The sequence below is a fragment of the Marmota monax genome, unplaced genomic scaffold (genome assembly GCF_021218885.2).
Source record: "Marmota monax isolate L192 unplaced genomic scaffold, Marmota_monax_Labrador192_F-V1.1 WCK01_AAM20220418_F8-fsc00009, whole genome shotgun sequence".
Lineage (NCBI taxonomy): Eukaryota > Metazoa > Chordata > Mammalia > Rodentia > Sciuridae > Marmota > Marmota monax.
In genome coordinates, this window is record NW_026694710.1 from 26,086,297 (window position 1) to 26,100,305 (window position 14,009).

At 62.6% G+C, this 14,009-nt stretch overlaps 1 protein-coding gene across 7 annotated transcripts in view; it reads left to right on the forward strand.

Moving 5' to 3' along the window:
* The window catches only part of Sh3tc1 (SH3 domain and tetratricopeptide repeats 1), a 45,552-nt gene that overhangs the window by 12,004 nt on the left and 19,539 nt on the right, over positions 1 to 14,009 (forward strand). For 6 of the 7 annotated variants that reach the window (XM_046423582.2, XM_046423581.2, XM_046423580.2 and 3 more), the window contains exons 2-5: positions 3,445 to 3,662; positions 11,768 to 11,895; positions 12,657 to 12,762; positions 13,788 to 13,934. In XM_046423582.2, the coding sequence (XP_046279538.1) occupies positions 3,491 to 3,662; positions 11,768 to 11,895; positions 12,657 to 12,762; positions 13,788 to 13,934 (553 nt within the window). In that variant the 5' untranslated portion in view covers positions 3,445 to 3,490. Of the gene's footprint in view, positions 1 to 3,444; positions 3,663 to 11,767; positions 11,896 to 12,656; positions 12,763 to 13,787; positions 13,935 to 14,009 lie in introns of those variants that run through there. The other variant, XM_058572442.1, reaches the window with a different exon arrangement.

Here is a 14,009-nt window from a genome sequence, read left to right on the forward strand (position 1 = left end):
GGCATGGGTTGGGGGGCATGAGCTTTCCCTTGCCATCCAGGGAGCAGGACTGGACCACCCTCCGGCTTGCTTCTTGGCAAAGAGCCGAGGTCTGGTGTCCCTAGGGGTCTGCCCAGTCCGAGCCCCGGGGAGCTCCAGCCAGAGCCCCCCGCCAGTCAGGGCTTGTGGGCTCCATCTCCCGCTAGCAGCCCAGCTCCCTGGACACTGAGCCACAGGGCCACCTGCTCCAACCACACGACCCCTCGCGGCATTTTATTCTCATTTTCTGGGTGGTAACGGAGCACGGAGCACCTCCACTCACTGAAATTGGACCTCGTCTCTGGGTTCTGGTAGCAAACTCTGGGATTGGGTGCTGGACGGGGCCTGGAGCATGTGGCTCAGCCAGCTGACCTCAGGGAGTACGGGACATCTGCTAGAGGCCTCACTCTGTGGTGCCACGCCTGCTGTCCTGGGCAGGACTCAGAAGGCCTGAGGCCGGAAGAGGCTGCTTGTTGTAGCGGCCTGGAGGGAAGTGTCCTGCAGAGATTGAGCCCACTTCCTCCTCCGAGCAGGAGCCCTGTGTGCGGCTGTCCCGCGTCCCTCACCAGCGGGCGGGAAGTCCCCTGAGCCAGGGAAGCCTTCCCTTTTTCTTGGGGACCTGTCCCTGAGCACCAGCTTTGTGCCAGGCCCATGAGGCCCCGGGCACCTCCTCAAATGGGCCACTTCCTGTGCTGGGGAGGCTGGTGGGAAGGGAGGCAGACAGCCAGGGCATTGGCAGGTGGTCCAGTCACCGCCTGGGCTGCTGGGACACCAGCGCTGCCTGCAGTGAAGGCAGTGACCTGGCTCTTGAAGGAAGAAGTGATTCAGAGGCCAGGACCCTGGCGGGGGCTGGGGTAGAAGCTACAGCCCCCCCCCCCCCATCAAAGGGCTGGAGTCAAGCTCTATGGACGTGCCTCTGCGTGCCTCCACCAGGGGGCAGCGAAACAGCCTGGCCTCCACCGTGGGCTTCCTGCCCCCGGCAGACCTGGGCCAGGCAGTCGGCATCACCATGGCAGGAGCCAGTGTGGCAGCTGGGCAAGGGGGACAGGGGACGGGAGCAGACTCTGAGGCTTGGGCTGGACTCAGCGCTGGGGGAGGTGGCCAGGGTGACCCAGCTGCATCCTGAATGTGCTAAGGAGCCCCTCGGGCATCCCCAGGTGGGGCAGCCTTCCAGGCCGAGGCTCAACCTGGTGGACACACCGCACTGTTGACAGTTCTGTCACCTCCTTGGCACTCTGTGCTCCCGGGGTCCAGGTCCACTTGCCTCTTTGCTAGGGAGTGGGGTGTTCTCAGGCCTGCGCTGACCTCCTGGGTTGAGCAGCTCTCTTGGAAGGGGAAAGGGTCTCTTCAGGCACCAGGGACCCTCACTGGGGGCCCTCTGACTTGCTGCCCCCTTCCCATCTACCCAGCCTAGTCCCCGTCCCTGCCCCTCAGAGACGGTTGGGGATGGGAAGGATTTGGCATAAACTGACCATCGGATTTCACATGGAACAGGCGGGCAGAGGGCAGTTGGGCAGGGAACTAGACGAGGCCACCTCAGAGCCTTGGTGTTCTGGAAGCCTTGCCGGCCCCTGGCTGCCCTGGGCTGAGGCCCTTCACCATGAACACCTCCTCCAGGGAGCCCTCCCTGCAGTCCACTTCCCTTCCCTCCACCTCCGGGACAAGGTGACCCTCAGTTCCCGTTCTAGAATTGCCACCTGGAACCATCCAGGACCAAAAGACAGGGACAGGGTCTGCAAGAACCTGATGTGAGATGACACCTGTGCTGTGACTAATTGGGGGCTCAGCTGCCTTTGTGTTGGTGACAAGCCCCGCACCCCACCGCTCACCTCCCACGGGGACTCTTCAGTACATTCTTTTTTGCAGTATTAGGAACTGAACCCATGGGTGCTCCACCACTGGGCCACGCCCCCAGCCCTTTTTAATTATTTTGAGTCAGGATCTCACTAAATTGCCCAGGCGGACCTTGCACTTGAGATCCTCCTGCCTCAGCCTCCCGAGTCACTGGGATTACAGGTGTGGCCACTGCACCCAGGTTAGAGGCTTTGATGGCCTCTCTGCCCTTGGGGGTACACTCTACCTCATCTGTTAGCCTACGTCCTGCATCCTAGACCCCAGACCCAGGTGCCTCTGCAGCTGCCCTGTCTGACTCCCTGTCTGTCCTCTGCTGATTCCTTGCCTGGGACCAGGGCGGAGGCCAGAGACTCGGGAGCACAGCTAGCTGGCCCTGGCTGGGCACACCTGGGCCCGGCCCATGCAGCTGGCCATGGCATGACCTAGGTCTGCCGCCAACGTCTGCCAAGACAGGGGGCAGGTCCAGGGAGACCAGACTTGCACCTTGGTGGATGGAGAGGGGACAGGGGTTGTTGCCTTGTCCCCCTGAGTGCTCTGGGCAGAGGAATCCTGGGGAGTTCTGCACCCTCAGGATTGAATGTTCCCTGCTCACAGCCAGCAGATGGTCAGGCTTGACATGTGCAGCCTTCAGGCTGGGCGTGCCACCCCGGTGGCTCCCGCCTTCCCTGTGAGTGAGCTCGGCCGTCGGTTACCTCTGCCCAGTTCCAACAGCCGTCGTCGTTGGGGGTCTGCCCCATGCTCAGCAGCCTTGCTTGTGTTTGATGCATGAAAAGGGACAACGTGTCCTCAGATGAGTGACAAAACCACAGACCTGGGAGCATGGCCTGTCAGTGCTCATCTCTGAGCCCAGGAAAGTGTGAGGCCAGGGAGCAGCTCCTGGCCAGGGCTCTGCCTCACCTACCTCCTGCTCCTCCTCCCCGCTTCCCGGAGGAGGTGGGCTGTTGTGGGAAGCAGCAAGCCGCCTGGGAGGGGAGAGCTTGGATCTCTGCTGTGGGGGGCGGCCCAGAGGAGAGCAGACCCCAGGTTCCGAGCCCTGATCGGCAGTGTCCTCGACACTCACAGGTCCTCATCTTAGGCCCGTCCTACCACTGGGGCTTTTCTCCTCTTTTAAAAAATTCCTAGTCTAGAGGCTGGAGCCCGTGCAGGGGCTCTAACCTGAAGGTGCTCCCAGAGAGGACCCGCTCTGCTCACAGGCATCCGCACACTTCCAGAGGGCGCCGTCAGAGCCCCAGGGCAGTCATCCACCACCCAAAGGTGGGGACGTGGTCCCTCAGGCTTCCTGGAGAAAGGCTGAGGGGGGACTGACCCCTCCCCAGGCACAGGTTTCTTACCACAGTGGTTCTGTGCTTTCAGGTCACAACCAGGTCTGGTTTGGCCATCACAGGCCAGACAGTGGCCCCAGTGCTGGGGACACAGGCTGCAAGCGGGGCCACGGCTAGGCCTTGGAGGTGCCGGACACTCTGCAATGTTGGCTTCTCTCCCTGTCACCTCACCCCCGGCAGAGAGGTCCCTGATGGTCTGGCAGCCCCACCCTGGAGAGGCCTCTGCTGACGCCCACTGCTCTCTCCACAGGCCAACTGGGCATGCCGAGGCCTCAGCACTGGGGCCAGGGCGGGTCATGAAGAGCCACAAGGAGGAGACCACTGGGGAGCCAGCGGAGATGGGCTGGGGGCCTGCAAGACCCTCTGGAGGCCACAGCAGTGGGCACGAGGTCCAGAGTGGGGCCATGCGCTCACCCTGTGGCCGGGAGCAGGCTGGGCCTGAGGAGGCCAAGGCGCCAGTCCGAGGTGGTGAGTGCAGCTTTGGGGCCACCGCTGTCCAGTCCACCCCACCCCCGCCATCCCTGCCTTCCCCCACCCCGCACACAGGCCCCAGCTCTGGTGTCAGCTCGGGTGTGTTAAGACAAGAGCTGACCCAGCAAGTCATGCTCCTGACCAGGGCCCCGCTCCTGTTTGGGGGGCCTGTCATGATGGCAAAACCAGAGGGGAAGGACCCAGAGGCCGCCCACTCCTCCAGAGGCTGCCCTGAGACTCTGGGTGGCCAGCATTCACAGCCCCTCCTTGTTCTCATACCCTGTTGGACAGGGTGTCCCTTGCTCCTGAGGGGGCAAGCCCAGGCCCAGAGACAGGGAGAAACTGGCCAGGCCACATGGGGACAGGGGCTGGGTCTCCCGAGGCCCAGACAAGGACAGCTCTGTGTGAGGGACATGAGGAACAGTGACAGGGCGGCCAGGCTGGCTGCACCCGGGAGACCGGCTCCAATCCTGAGTGTCATGGGCCTCTGCTTAACCTGGGCCTATTTGCCCTCTGGGAAATCTGAGGGGCAGCCTCTGCGACCTCCAGGACCCTCCCTCCACCGTCCCGCAGAGGGGGCAGGGAGAGGTGGACACAAGCTAGTGCAGGGCCCTCCTCTCTCCTGCCGAGGGTCTCCAGGGCGTGGCTCATGGTAGAGGCTCGAAGGCCATCTGAGGGGTCAGTGGGTGAATGGCACAGTGGGAGAGTGGAGTGGAGACCCCCTGAGCCCCTGCTGGGTCCAGACCCAGTCACTGCGGCCCTGGGCTCCCAGTGTGTCACGCCTGTCATCTCAGTCCTCCTGCTTGTGGGTGGACCTGGGGAGGGACCAGGTGGGCTTTGCACACTGATTCAAAAGGGGAAGAGGTCCTGCTGGGAGGGGTGGCCTAGAGGGCTGGGGACGGGGCCTGGCAGCCCACCCTCCACCGTGGATCCAGCGCCTGGGTGGGTCAGCAGGGGTTGGGTCCTGCCCAGGCCCGCAGAGTGCACAGAAGTCCGGACTTAGACGGGCCAGACCAGCAGCAGGAGAGTGGCCCACCCAAGAAGCGGCTTCGGACCTCCAGGGGAGTCAGGTGTCCCCAGCCCTGTGGCTGCCAGGGGCTTCCTCTGGAGATGTGCAGGCACGCTGCCTCCGGGTCCGCATGTGGTCTCTGAGCCCAGCTGGCTGAGTCCATGGACTTCTGTCTGAGGAGGCTCAACTGGCCGCCAGCAGCAAGGCCGGCTCCGGGGAGAGGACTCCACATTGATTCCCCACCTCCTTGTCTTCCTTGGACAATTTCAAGTTGTAAGAAATAGCAGAAACGATTCCCATTTACCCTTCCAATGCTGACATTCTTTGTATTTGCTTTATCTCTCCATCCATCCACCCATCCATCCATCATCTACCTACATACACACTTTTTTTTTTTTCTGAACTGTTTAAGAGTAAACATGATTCCCTCATCCCAAAGGAATCCAGGATTCCCACAACCAGGATATTCTCCTACAAAACCTCAGTGTGGGTATTTAACGGTAGCCTGTAACCCCAGACACTCAGGAGGCTGAGGCAGGAGGATTGTGCATTCAAGGCCAGCCTCAGCAACTTAGCAAGGACCTGAGCAAGTTGGTGAGACCCTGTCTCAAAAAAAAAAAGAAAAATGCCAGGGATGTGGGTCAGTGGTGAAGTGTCCCGGGTTCGATCCCTAGTACCCGAACCAAACCCCAGCTGAGCTAAACGACTCCTCCTGAGGCAGTGGGCTCACAGAGGGAGGTTCATTCTGGCTCACAGGCCCAGTGGGTCCAGTTCGTGTCGGCTGCCCCATGGCTTTTGGGCCTGTGTGGTGCACCCCAGCCAGAACAGGAGCAGACCAAGCTGCCCACCTCACAGCCAGAAGTCAAAACAGGAAGAGGAAGAGACTGGGGTCCCACAGTCCCTTCAAGGGCACATCCCAGTGACAAACCTCCCACTGGGCCCCTCTCCTAAAGGTCCCGGGACCTCTGAGCAGTGCCGCAGGGGACCAAGCCCTCAACACAGGGCCTGGTGGGACGGCGGGGGGGGGGGGGGGTCCCATGCCTGTGAGGCGCCCTCCCAAGGCTCCTCCGCATGGCTCCTACTTCCTGCCTCAACGTGGCTGCTGGACACAGCTGCTCAGGCCCCAGCCCAGAGGTTCTGACTCTAGGGCTGGGGGTCAGCTCTGAACTCTGCCTCTACCTGCAGCTGGAGGACTGGGGCCGGCCAGCACCCACCTTCCCTGGGCAACTGCCCACCTGGGAGAGGCTGGCCAATGACCCTCAAGGAGGGCTGCCCAGGTGGGGCGAGGCAAGAGGAGGAGGGTGCCCGCTGCGTTGTGGGGGTGCAGAGGGCAGAAAGGGTTCCCGAGGAGGAAAGTCCAAGGACCCCTGAATCTGCCTTGGGTGGTGGGGAGCAGCCTTGGGAGCAGCACAGGCAACAGGGGCCCAGAAAGACCCCAGCCTGTGCAGCCCCATCCCCAGATACCTGTCCCTGCTCTGAGCTGCAGGGAGAAGACCCCAGCTCTGGGGCTGGACTCCTGCTGTCGCCTTGCCCCCCAGCTGTCCTCGGGCTGTCCATCCGGGTGGGAGTGCTGCCTGCCTTAGCTCAGGGTGGCCGGGATGTTGGGCAGTGGACACATTATTTGGGACTTGAAGATGCAGAGTCCTCCCTCTGTGTGGGAAGGGACTCAGGAGCTGCCAAAGCCCAGGGTGTTGTGACACACTGGGAGGGCACTTCACCTGAAGTGGCCCTGCTCCATATTCCAGAAGCCTCCACATGATCACACTGGCCCTTCCCCAGGCACAGGAGGAAGGTGCTCCAGCTTACCCCAGGGGTGAGGGGGACACCCCTTCCTCCTTTCCCCCCTCCTCCTTTCCTCCCTCCTCCTTTCCCTCCCTCCTCCTTCCCTCCCTCCTCCTTTCCCTCCCTCCTCCTTTCCCTCCTCCTCCTTTCCCTCCCTCCTCCTTTCCCTCCCTCCTCCTTTCCCTCTTCCTCCTTTCCCTCCCTCCTCCTTTCCCTCCCTCCTCCTTTCCCTCTTCCTCCTTTCCCTCCCTCCTCCTTCCCTCCCTCCTCCTTTCCCTCCCTCCTCCTTTCCCTCCCTCCTCCTTTCCCTCCCTCCTCCTTTCCCTCCCTCCTCCTTTCTCTCCTTCTCCTCCTTTCCCTCCCTCCTCCTTCCCTCCCTCCTCCTTTCCCTCCCTCCTCCTTTCCCCCCCCCCGTCTTTCCCTCCCTCCCCCTTTCCCTCCCTCCTCCTTTCCCTCCCTCCTCCTTTCCCTCCTTCCTCCTTTCCCTCCCTCCTCCTTTCCCTCTTCCTCCTTTCCCTCCCTCCTCCTCTCCCTCCCTCCTCCTTTCCCTCCCTCCTCCTTTCCCTCCCTCCTCCTTTCCCTCTTCCTCCTTTCCCTCCCTCCTCCTTTCCCTCCTTCCTCCTTTCCCTCCCTCCTCCTTCCCCTCCCTCCTCCTTTCCCTCTTCCTCCTTTCCCTCTTCCTCCTTTCCCTCCCTCCTCCTTTCCCTCCCTCCTCCTTTCCCTCCCTCCTCCTTTCCCTCCCTCCTCCTTTCCCTCCCTCCTCCTCTCCCTCCCTCCTCCTTTCCCTCCCTCCTCCTTTCCCTCCCTCCTCCTTTCCCTCCCCCCCCTTTCCCCCCCTCCTCCTTTCCCTCCCTCCTCCTTTCCCTCCCTCCTCCTTTCCCTCCCTCCTCCTTTCCCTCTTCCTCCTTTCCCTCTTCCTCCTTTCCCTCCCTCCTCCTTTCCCTCCCTCCTCCTTTCCCTCCCTCCTCCTTTCCCTCCCTCCTCCTTTCCCTCCCTCCTCCTTTCCCTCCCTCCTCCTTCCCTCCCTCCTCCTTTCCCTCCCTCCTCCTTTCCCTCCCTCCTCCTTTCCCTCCCTCCTCCTTTCCCTCTTCCTCCTTTCCCCCCCCCCCCCTTTCCCCCCCTCCCCCTTTCCCCCCCCCCCCCTTTCCCTCCCCCCTCCTTTCCCCCCCTCCTCCTTTCCCTCTTCCTCCTTTCCCTCCCTCCTCCTTTCCCTCCCTCCTCCTTTCCCTCTTCCTCCTTTCCCTCTTCCTCCTTTCCCTCCCTCCTCCTTTCCCTCTTCCTCCTTTCCCTCCCTCCTCCTTTCCCTCCCTCCTCCTTTCCCTCCCTCCTCCTTTCCCTCCCTCCTCCTTTCCCTCCCTCCTCCTTTCCCTCCCTCCTCCTTTCCCTCCCTCCTCCTTTCCCTCCCTCCTCCTTTCCCTCTTCCTCCTTTCCCTCCCTCCTCCTTTCCCTCCCTCCTCCTTTCCCTCCCCCCCCCTTTCCCTCCCTCCTCCTTTCCCTCCCTCCTCCTTTCCCTCCCTCCTCCTTTCCCCCCCTCCTCCTTTCCCTCCCTCCTCCTTTCCCTCCTTCCTCCTTTCCCTCCTCCTCCTTTCCCTCCCTCCTCCTTTCCCTCCCTCCTCCTTTCCCTCCTTCCTCCTTTCCCTCTTCCTCCTTTCCCTCCCTCCTCCTTTCCCTCCCTCCTCCTTTCCCTCTTCCTCCTTTCCCTCCCTCCTCCTTTCCCTCCCTCCTCCTTTCCCTCCCTCCTCCTTTCCCTCCCTCCTCCTTTCCCTCCTTCCTCCTTTCCCTCTTCCTCCTTTCCCTCTTCCTCCTTTCCCTCCCTCCTCCTTTCCCTCCTCCTCCTTTCCCTCCCTCCTCCTTTCCCTCCCTCCTCCTTTCCCTCCCTCCTCCTTCCCTCCCTCCTCCTTTCCCTCCCTCCTCCTTTCCCTCCCTCCTCCTTTCCCTCCCTCCCCCTTTCCCCCCCTCCTCCTTTCCCTCCTTCCTCCTTTCCCTCCCTCCTCCTTTCCCTCCCTCCTCCTTTCCCTCCCTCCTCCTTTCCCTCCCTCCTCCTTTCCCTCCCTCCTCCTTTCCCTCTTCCTCCTTTCCCTCTTCCTCCTTTCCCCCCCCCCCCCTTTCCCCCCCCCCCCCTTTCCCCCCCCCCCCTTTCCCCCCCCCCCCCTTTCCCTCCCTCCTCCTTTCCCTCCCTCCTCCTTTCCCTCTTCCTCCTTTCCCTCTTCCTCCTTTCCCTCCCTCCTCCTTTCCCTCTTCCTCCTTTCCCTCTTCCTCCTTTCCCTCCCTCCTCCTTTCCCTCCCTCCTCCTTTCCCTCCCTCCTCCTTTCCCTCCTCCTCCTTTCCCTCTTCCTCCTTTCCCTCCCTCCTCCTTTCCCTCCCTCCTCCTTTCCCTCCCTCCTCCTTTCCCTCCCTCCTCCTTTCCCTCCCTCCTCCTTTCCCTCCCTCCTCCTTTCCCTCCCTCCTCCTTTCCCTCTTCCTCCTTTCCCTCCCTCCTCCTTCCCTCCCTCCTCCTTCCCTCTTCCTCCTTTCCCTCCCTCCTCCTTTCCCTCTTCCTCCTTTCCCTCCTCCTCCTTTCCCTCCCTCCTCCTTTCCCTCCCTCCTCCTTTCCCTCTTCCTCCTTTCCCTCCCTCCTCCTTTCCCTCCCCCCCCCTTTCCCCCTTCCCCCTTTCCCCCCCCCCCCTTTCCCCCCCTCCCCCCTTCCCCCCCTCCTCCTTTCCCCCCCCCCTCCTTTCCCTCCCTCCTCCTTTCCCTCTTCCTCCTTTCCCTCTTCCTCCTTTCCCTCCCTCCTCCTTTCCCTCTTCCTCCTTTCCCTCCCTCCTCCTTTCCCTCCCTCCTCCTTTCCCTCCTCCTCCTTTCCCTCCCTCCTCCTTTCCCTCCTCCTCCTTTCCCTCCCTCCTCCTTTCCCTCCCTCCTCCTCTCCCTCCCTCCTCCTTTCCCTCTTCCTCCTTTCCCTCCCTCCTCCTTTCCCTCCCTCCTCCTTTCCCTCCCTCCTCCTTTCCCTCCCCCCTCCTTTCCCCCCCTCCTCCTTTCCCCCCCCCCTCCTTTCCCCCTTCCTCCCTTCCCTCCCCCCTCCCTTCCCTCCCTCCTCCTCTCCCTCCCTCCTCCTCTCCCTCCCTCCTCCTTTCCCTCTTCCTCCTTTCCCTCCCTCCTCCTCTCCCCCCTCCCCCTCCCCCCCCCCCTCCCTTCCCCCCCTCCTCCTTTCCCTCCCTCCTCCTTTCCCTCCCTCCTCCTTTCCCTCTTCCTCCTTTCCCTCCCTCCTCCTTTCCCTCCCCTCCTCCTTTCTCTCCTTCTCCTCCTTTCCCTCCCTCCTCCTTTCCCTCCCTCCTCCTTTCCCTCCCTCCTCCTTTCCCTCTTCCTCCTTTCCCTCCCTCCTCCTTTCCCTCCCTCCTCCTTTCCCTCTTCCTCCTTTCCCTCCCTCCTCCTTTCCCTCCCCTCCTCCTCTCCCTCCCCCTCCTCCTTTCAATCCCCTCCCTCCCTCCCCTCCCTCCCTCCTTCCTGATCATCTGAGGGCAGCCCCACTCTGTAGAGGGCTGGCAGTAGGGGAGGAGAGGGCATCTGCTGGAGATCTCTAGCTGACCTTGACCCCAGGGGTTAGGTAGGCTGATTGTCTTAGAGTTTCAGCATCAGAACAGGTGAGGTGGCTGTCCCAGGAACCTGGATTCTGGTGGCAGCAGCCAGCCTTAGAAAAAAAGGCTGTTGCTTCAGGGTCCCTGTGAGCTGGGTGCAGCTAGAGCAGGGCCCAGGGTCCTGGTCCAGGTTCTCAGCCTGCGGAGCAAGGAACTGAGCCAGACTGGAGAGACTGGGGACAAAGAGAGGTGTATTGAGAGCGGAGTGCCTCTGGGAGGAGCGAACTCGGGGAGCAGAAGGTGGAGCTGAGGAGGGCTGGACCCTCTGCACAGGGGCTTTCGCTGGGCTGTTAGTCTCCCCTCCTCTCCTCTCCCCTGGGGGGTCCACTGATACCTTGATGGGCAGCTGAACCTCCCAGGACTTCTTTTATTGCCCACATGTGACCTCCTCCCCGCTAACCTGCCCAGGGGGAGCAAGCCGTGATGCTAGTGACCAGCAACCAGCTAACTTCAGGTGGTCCCTGGAGTCCGCGCAGGGACTCCTCCTTCCTGGGCTCAAATTCCCCTTTTTTGGTGGAGCTGAGCTCCCTAAGGGGTGGCCCCTTTCCCGTGCCCTGTCTCCTACCTGGCTTTAGGGCCTGGGGTGGTGTCCAAGCTGGGAGCTATCAGGGCAACAGCCGCCAGGGCCTGGTTTGGGAGGCCCTGGGGGAGTGAAGAGGTGGGGAGGCCCTGGGTGCCTGGAGTCTTGGGCAGCAGAGAACCAGCAGGGCCGGGGAGGGGACCTGCGTTTCATTCTATCTGGGGTGGGAGACTACCACTGCCCCCTCCCACAGGAAGCCCTGGCCACACTTGGAGATTTCCTTCAGATTTGCTTTCTTGTTGGTGCCTGTGAGCTGTGCAGAGGGGCGGGCTCCACGGAGGCATGTTCACATGCACATCAAAACCCAGTCGGATCAACCTCACCCAAAGACCTCCCCAACATGTACAGGGTTGATGGGAAAGCCGGGCCCCTCGTGTGCTCGGCCAGCTCTCCAGAGCTCTGCGGCCCCCACGGCTGCTGGCCATTTCCTGGAACATTGTAGACAGGCCATGTCCATCTGCAGAAGTTCAGTGTTACCCTAGAGGGTCCAGAGCCAGGCCAGGTTGGGGGTGCTCTCTTGGGGCCTCTGGCTCTGCATGGGCCAGAGGACTGACTAGGGCAGAGCCTGGCCAGACAGTTGTCCGACGGCTCTGCTGTCCTGAGCCGTGGGCAGGGGCTGAGGACAGGGCCAGCAGGACAGGCTGGTGGGCCCATGCCATGTGTGACCGGGGAATGGAGTGGGCACAGGGTCCCCCAGGAGATAAGGAAGAGGGGACAGGAGCCAGGGTAGAATTGAGGCCTCTGTGATGCCTGGGGGGTGTCCCAGGAGGCTGGGTGCCACATCTGGAGATGGGGCCGGGGGAGAGGTGGGGCTGGAGGTCATGGTGCCCAGGCCACTTGCTGAATGTCGGCTCCTGGCTGACCTGCTGCAGGGTGAAACGAAAGTCCACCTTCCCATCCCTGCACGGGCCGGGCCTGAGGATGAACAGGCAGGTCTTTGCAGCTGAGCTGGGCGTCTGTTACTGGAGGTCAAGCTGCTCTCTGGGTTTGGGTGCCCCGGGCTGGCCCAGCCTCCAGCACCAGTTTTGTGACTTGGAGGCTCAGCGGGGGTGGCGGGGAGCACCCCATAGACCCAGGTCTGGGCCAGCAGGACCTCCTGACTTCCATCTGCCCCTTCCAGACCTGGCTCTGCAGCTGCTGGCCGTGCGGAGGAAGAGTGGACAGCCAGACCCCGGCCTGCAGCAGGCCCTGCGGGGCCGGCTGCGCCTGCTGGAGAACGAGAGCCAGGAGGTGGCCCGCGTGCTGGGGGTGAGTCAGCCCTGGAGCCTGGGGAGCAGGGGAAAGGAGCCCCCTCGAGTAAAGAGAATAGGCACAGGGGGGGATGTCACGGAATGAGGACAGTTCAGGAGACAGGGCCCCCCTCTGCCACAGGGCTGGGATGGGGGCAGCACGGACTTGGGGTCAGACCGCCCTGACGGTGGCCTCCTAGCCTGTGTGAAGGCACCTTCGTCCGCCACACTGGAGACGCCCAGAGGTGGGGACCAGGTAAATACCTCACCAAGTGCCCGGCACAGAGACTGGCTCAGACTGCTCAACAAACGGGGCTCCGCCCGGGACTGGGCCACAGAGGAGGGCCACCTGCCCAGGGTCTGAGCTCAGAATCAGGCCTGGCTTCCTTTGTCAGATGGAGGGGTGTTGGCCGCCCCCGCTTTAGTCAGAAGAGCTCCCGGATGGTGCGGTTGTTCCCAGCACCGTCACCGTCACCCCAGAGGACACAGGCAGGAGTGCACTCAGCCTCGGTGGGAGGTGCAGGTGCCGCGAGGCAAGGCGGGTCCCAAGGCAGCGCTGTGGCCGGGCTGAGGGCAGCTGCTGGTGGCAGTGGCCAGGGGGAGGCTGGGAGGCGAGAGAGCAGCGCAGGGCGGCCCCTGGGCTCTGGCAGGAGCTGGGCTGTATTCTGCAGGCGGCGGAGCCGCGGTCGGCTTGCGAGCAGGAGAGGATCAGCCAGGGCTGCAAGGAACCGCCCTGCAGGCCACTGGGACTGTCCCTAAATTCTATTTCTTTCCTTTAAGGAATTGTCAGCCAGGCTGTTGTCTATCCACAGTGACCAGGATCGGATCATGGTGACGTTTAAGACTTTTGAAGAAATCTGGAAGTTTTCCACCTACCACGCTCTTGGTAAAGCGGCCACCCTCCCAGGGCTGATCCCAGGGCTGATCCCAGGGCTGATCCCAGGGCCCCCTCGGAGGACTCGTAACTCACCCTGTGTCCATGGCACCAATCGGGGCTGGAGAATAAGTCGTCTCACAGCGGCCTCTCCAGAAAAACAGGGAGGGCCCAGGGTCCACCTTGTTCTGGGGGTGGGGAGGCACTGTGCTGGGCTGTGCTGGCTACAGCCGAGGTGGACAGTCTTGCTGGGGGCTGTGGTGCCTGAGCTTCCGGGTCCCTTCCCTACGGCATGGTCCTTACCTCCGCGGGGAGGGAGCTGGGCTCCCACTGGCTCTGGAGGCCCAAGGAGCCCAGACAGGAGGCCAGCAGCCTGGGGTGGGGCCCAGCTAGGGGAGCCTTGTGAGCCCACCTCCGTTTGAGGGCCGAGAAGCTGGAGGAGGAGACCCTTGTTGGCACCCTCGGCAGGTCTTGTTGATGCTCTGTCCTGTCTCCTGGGAGGAGACAGTTCTCAGAGGAGCCAGTTTGTCCTCAGTCCTCCCCGCAGGACAGCCACGGGTACTGTGTGCTCAGAAGGCAGCGTCCTCTGGCTCTGTCCTCGAATGTCCACACCTCAGCTAGAGTACTGAAGGACTTGCTCGCCACCTCCGTGGCCTAATGGGAGCCAGGCTTGTGCTGCCTGCTGGCCAGGCGTGGGGGCGTCACCAGCACCCTGACGGCCAAGCACTGTCTCCATGAAAACAGATAACATGGGCCAGTAGCGCCAGGCCAGGGCTCCCTGGCCTGTTCTGTGTCCATCCTATGATGGTCAACGTGGCCTGTAACCTCTGACTTAAGAATGCAAACACAGAGGCACACAGAGGCCCTTAACTTGACCATGGTGGTGGTGGGTGGGTGAGGGTCTGGACATGGCCACTGGCAGCCAGGATGGTCAGACCAGTGGACCGCGCACAGGTAGGCTCCCAGGGCAGGCGGCCCATGCTGGGGCCTTCCCTGGCCCTTCCAGAGCCTGCGGGTGACCAGGCCTGGCCTTGCAGGCTTCACACATCACTGCTTGGAAAACCTGCTGGTGGACCGGGCCTTCTGGCTGCTGTGGCCAGGCGAGGAGGAGGAGACGGCTATCCAGGTGCACGTGGAGGAGGACGCCTTGAGGCGGACGCACCAGAGCCTGCTGGCCCAGGAAGGTGGGTGCCGTGCGTGGCGACGGTGACCTTGGTCTGGGGCTGTGGCAGGAGGCAGCTCTGGAGCCAGGAGGTCTG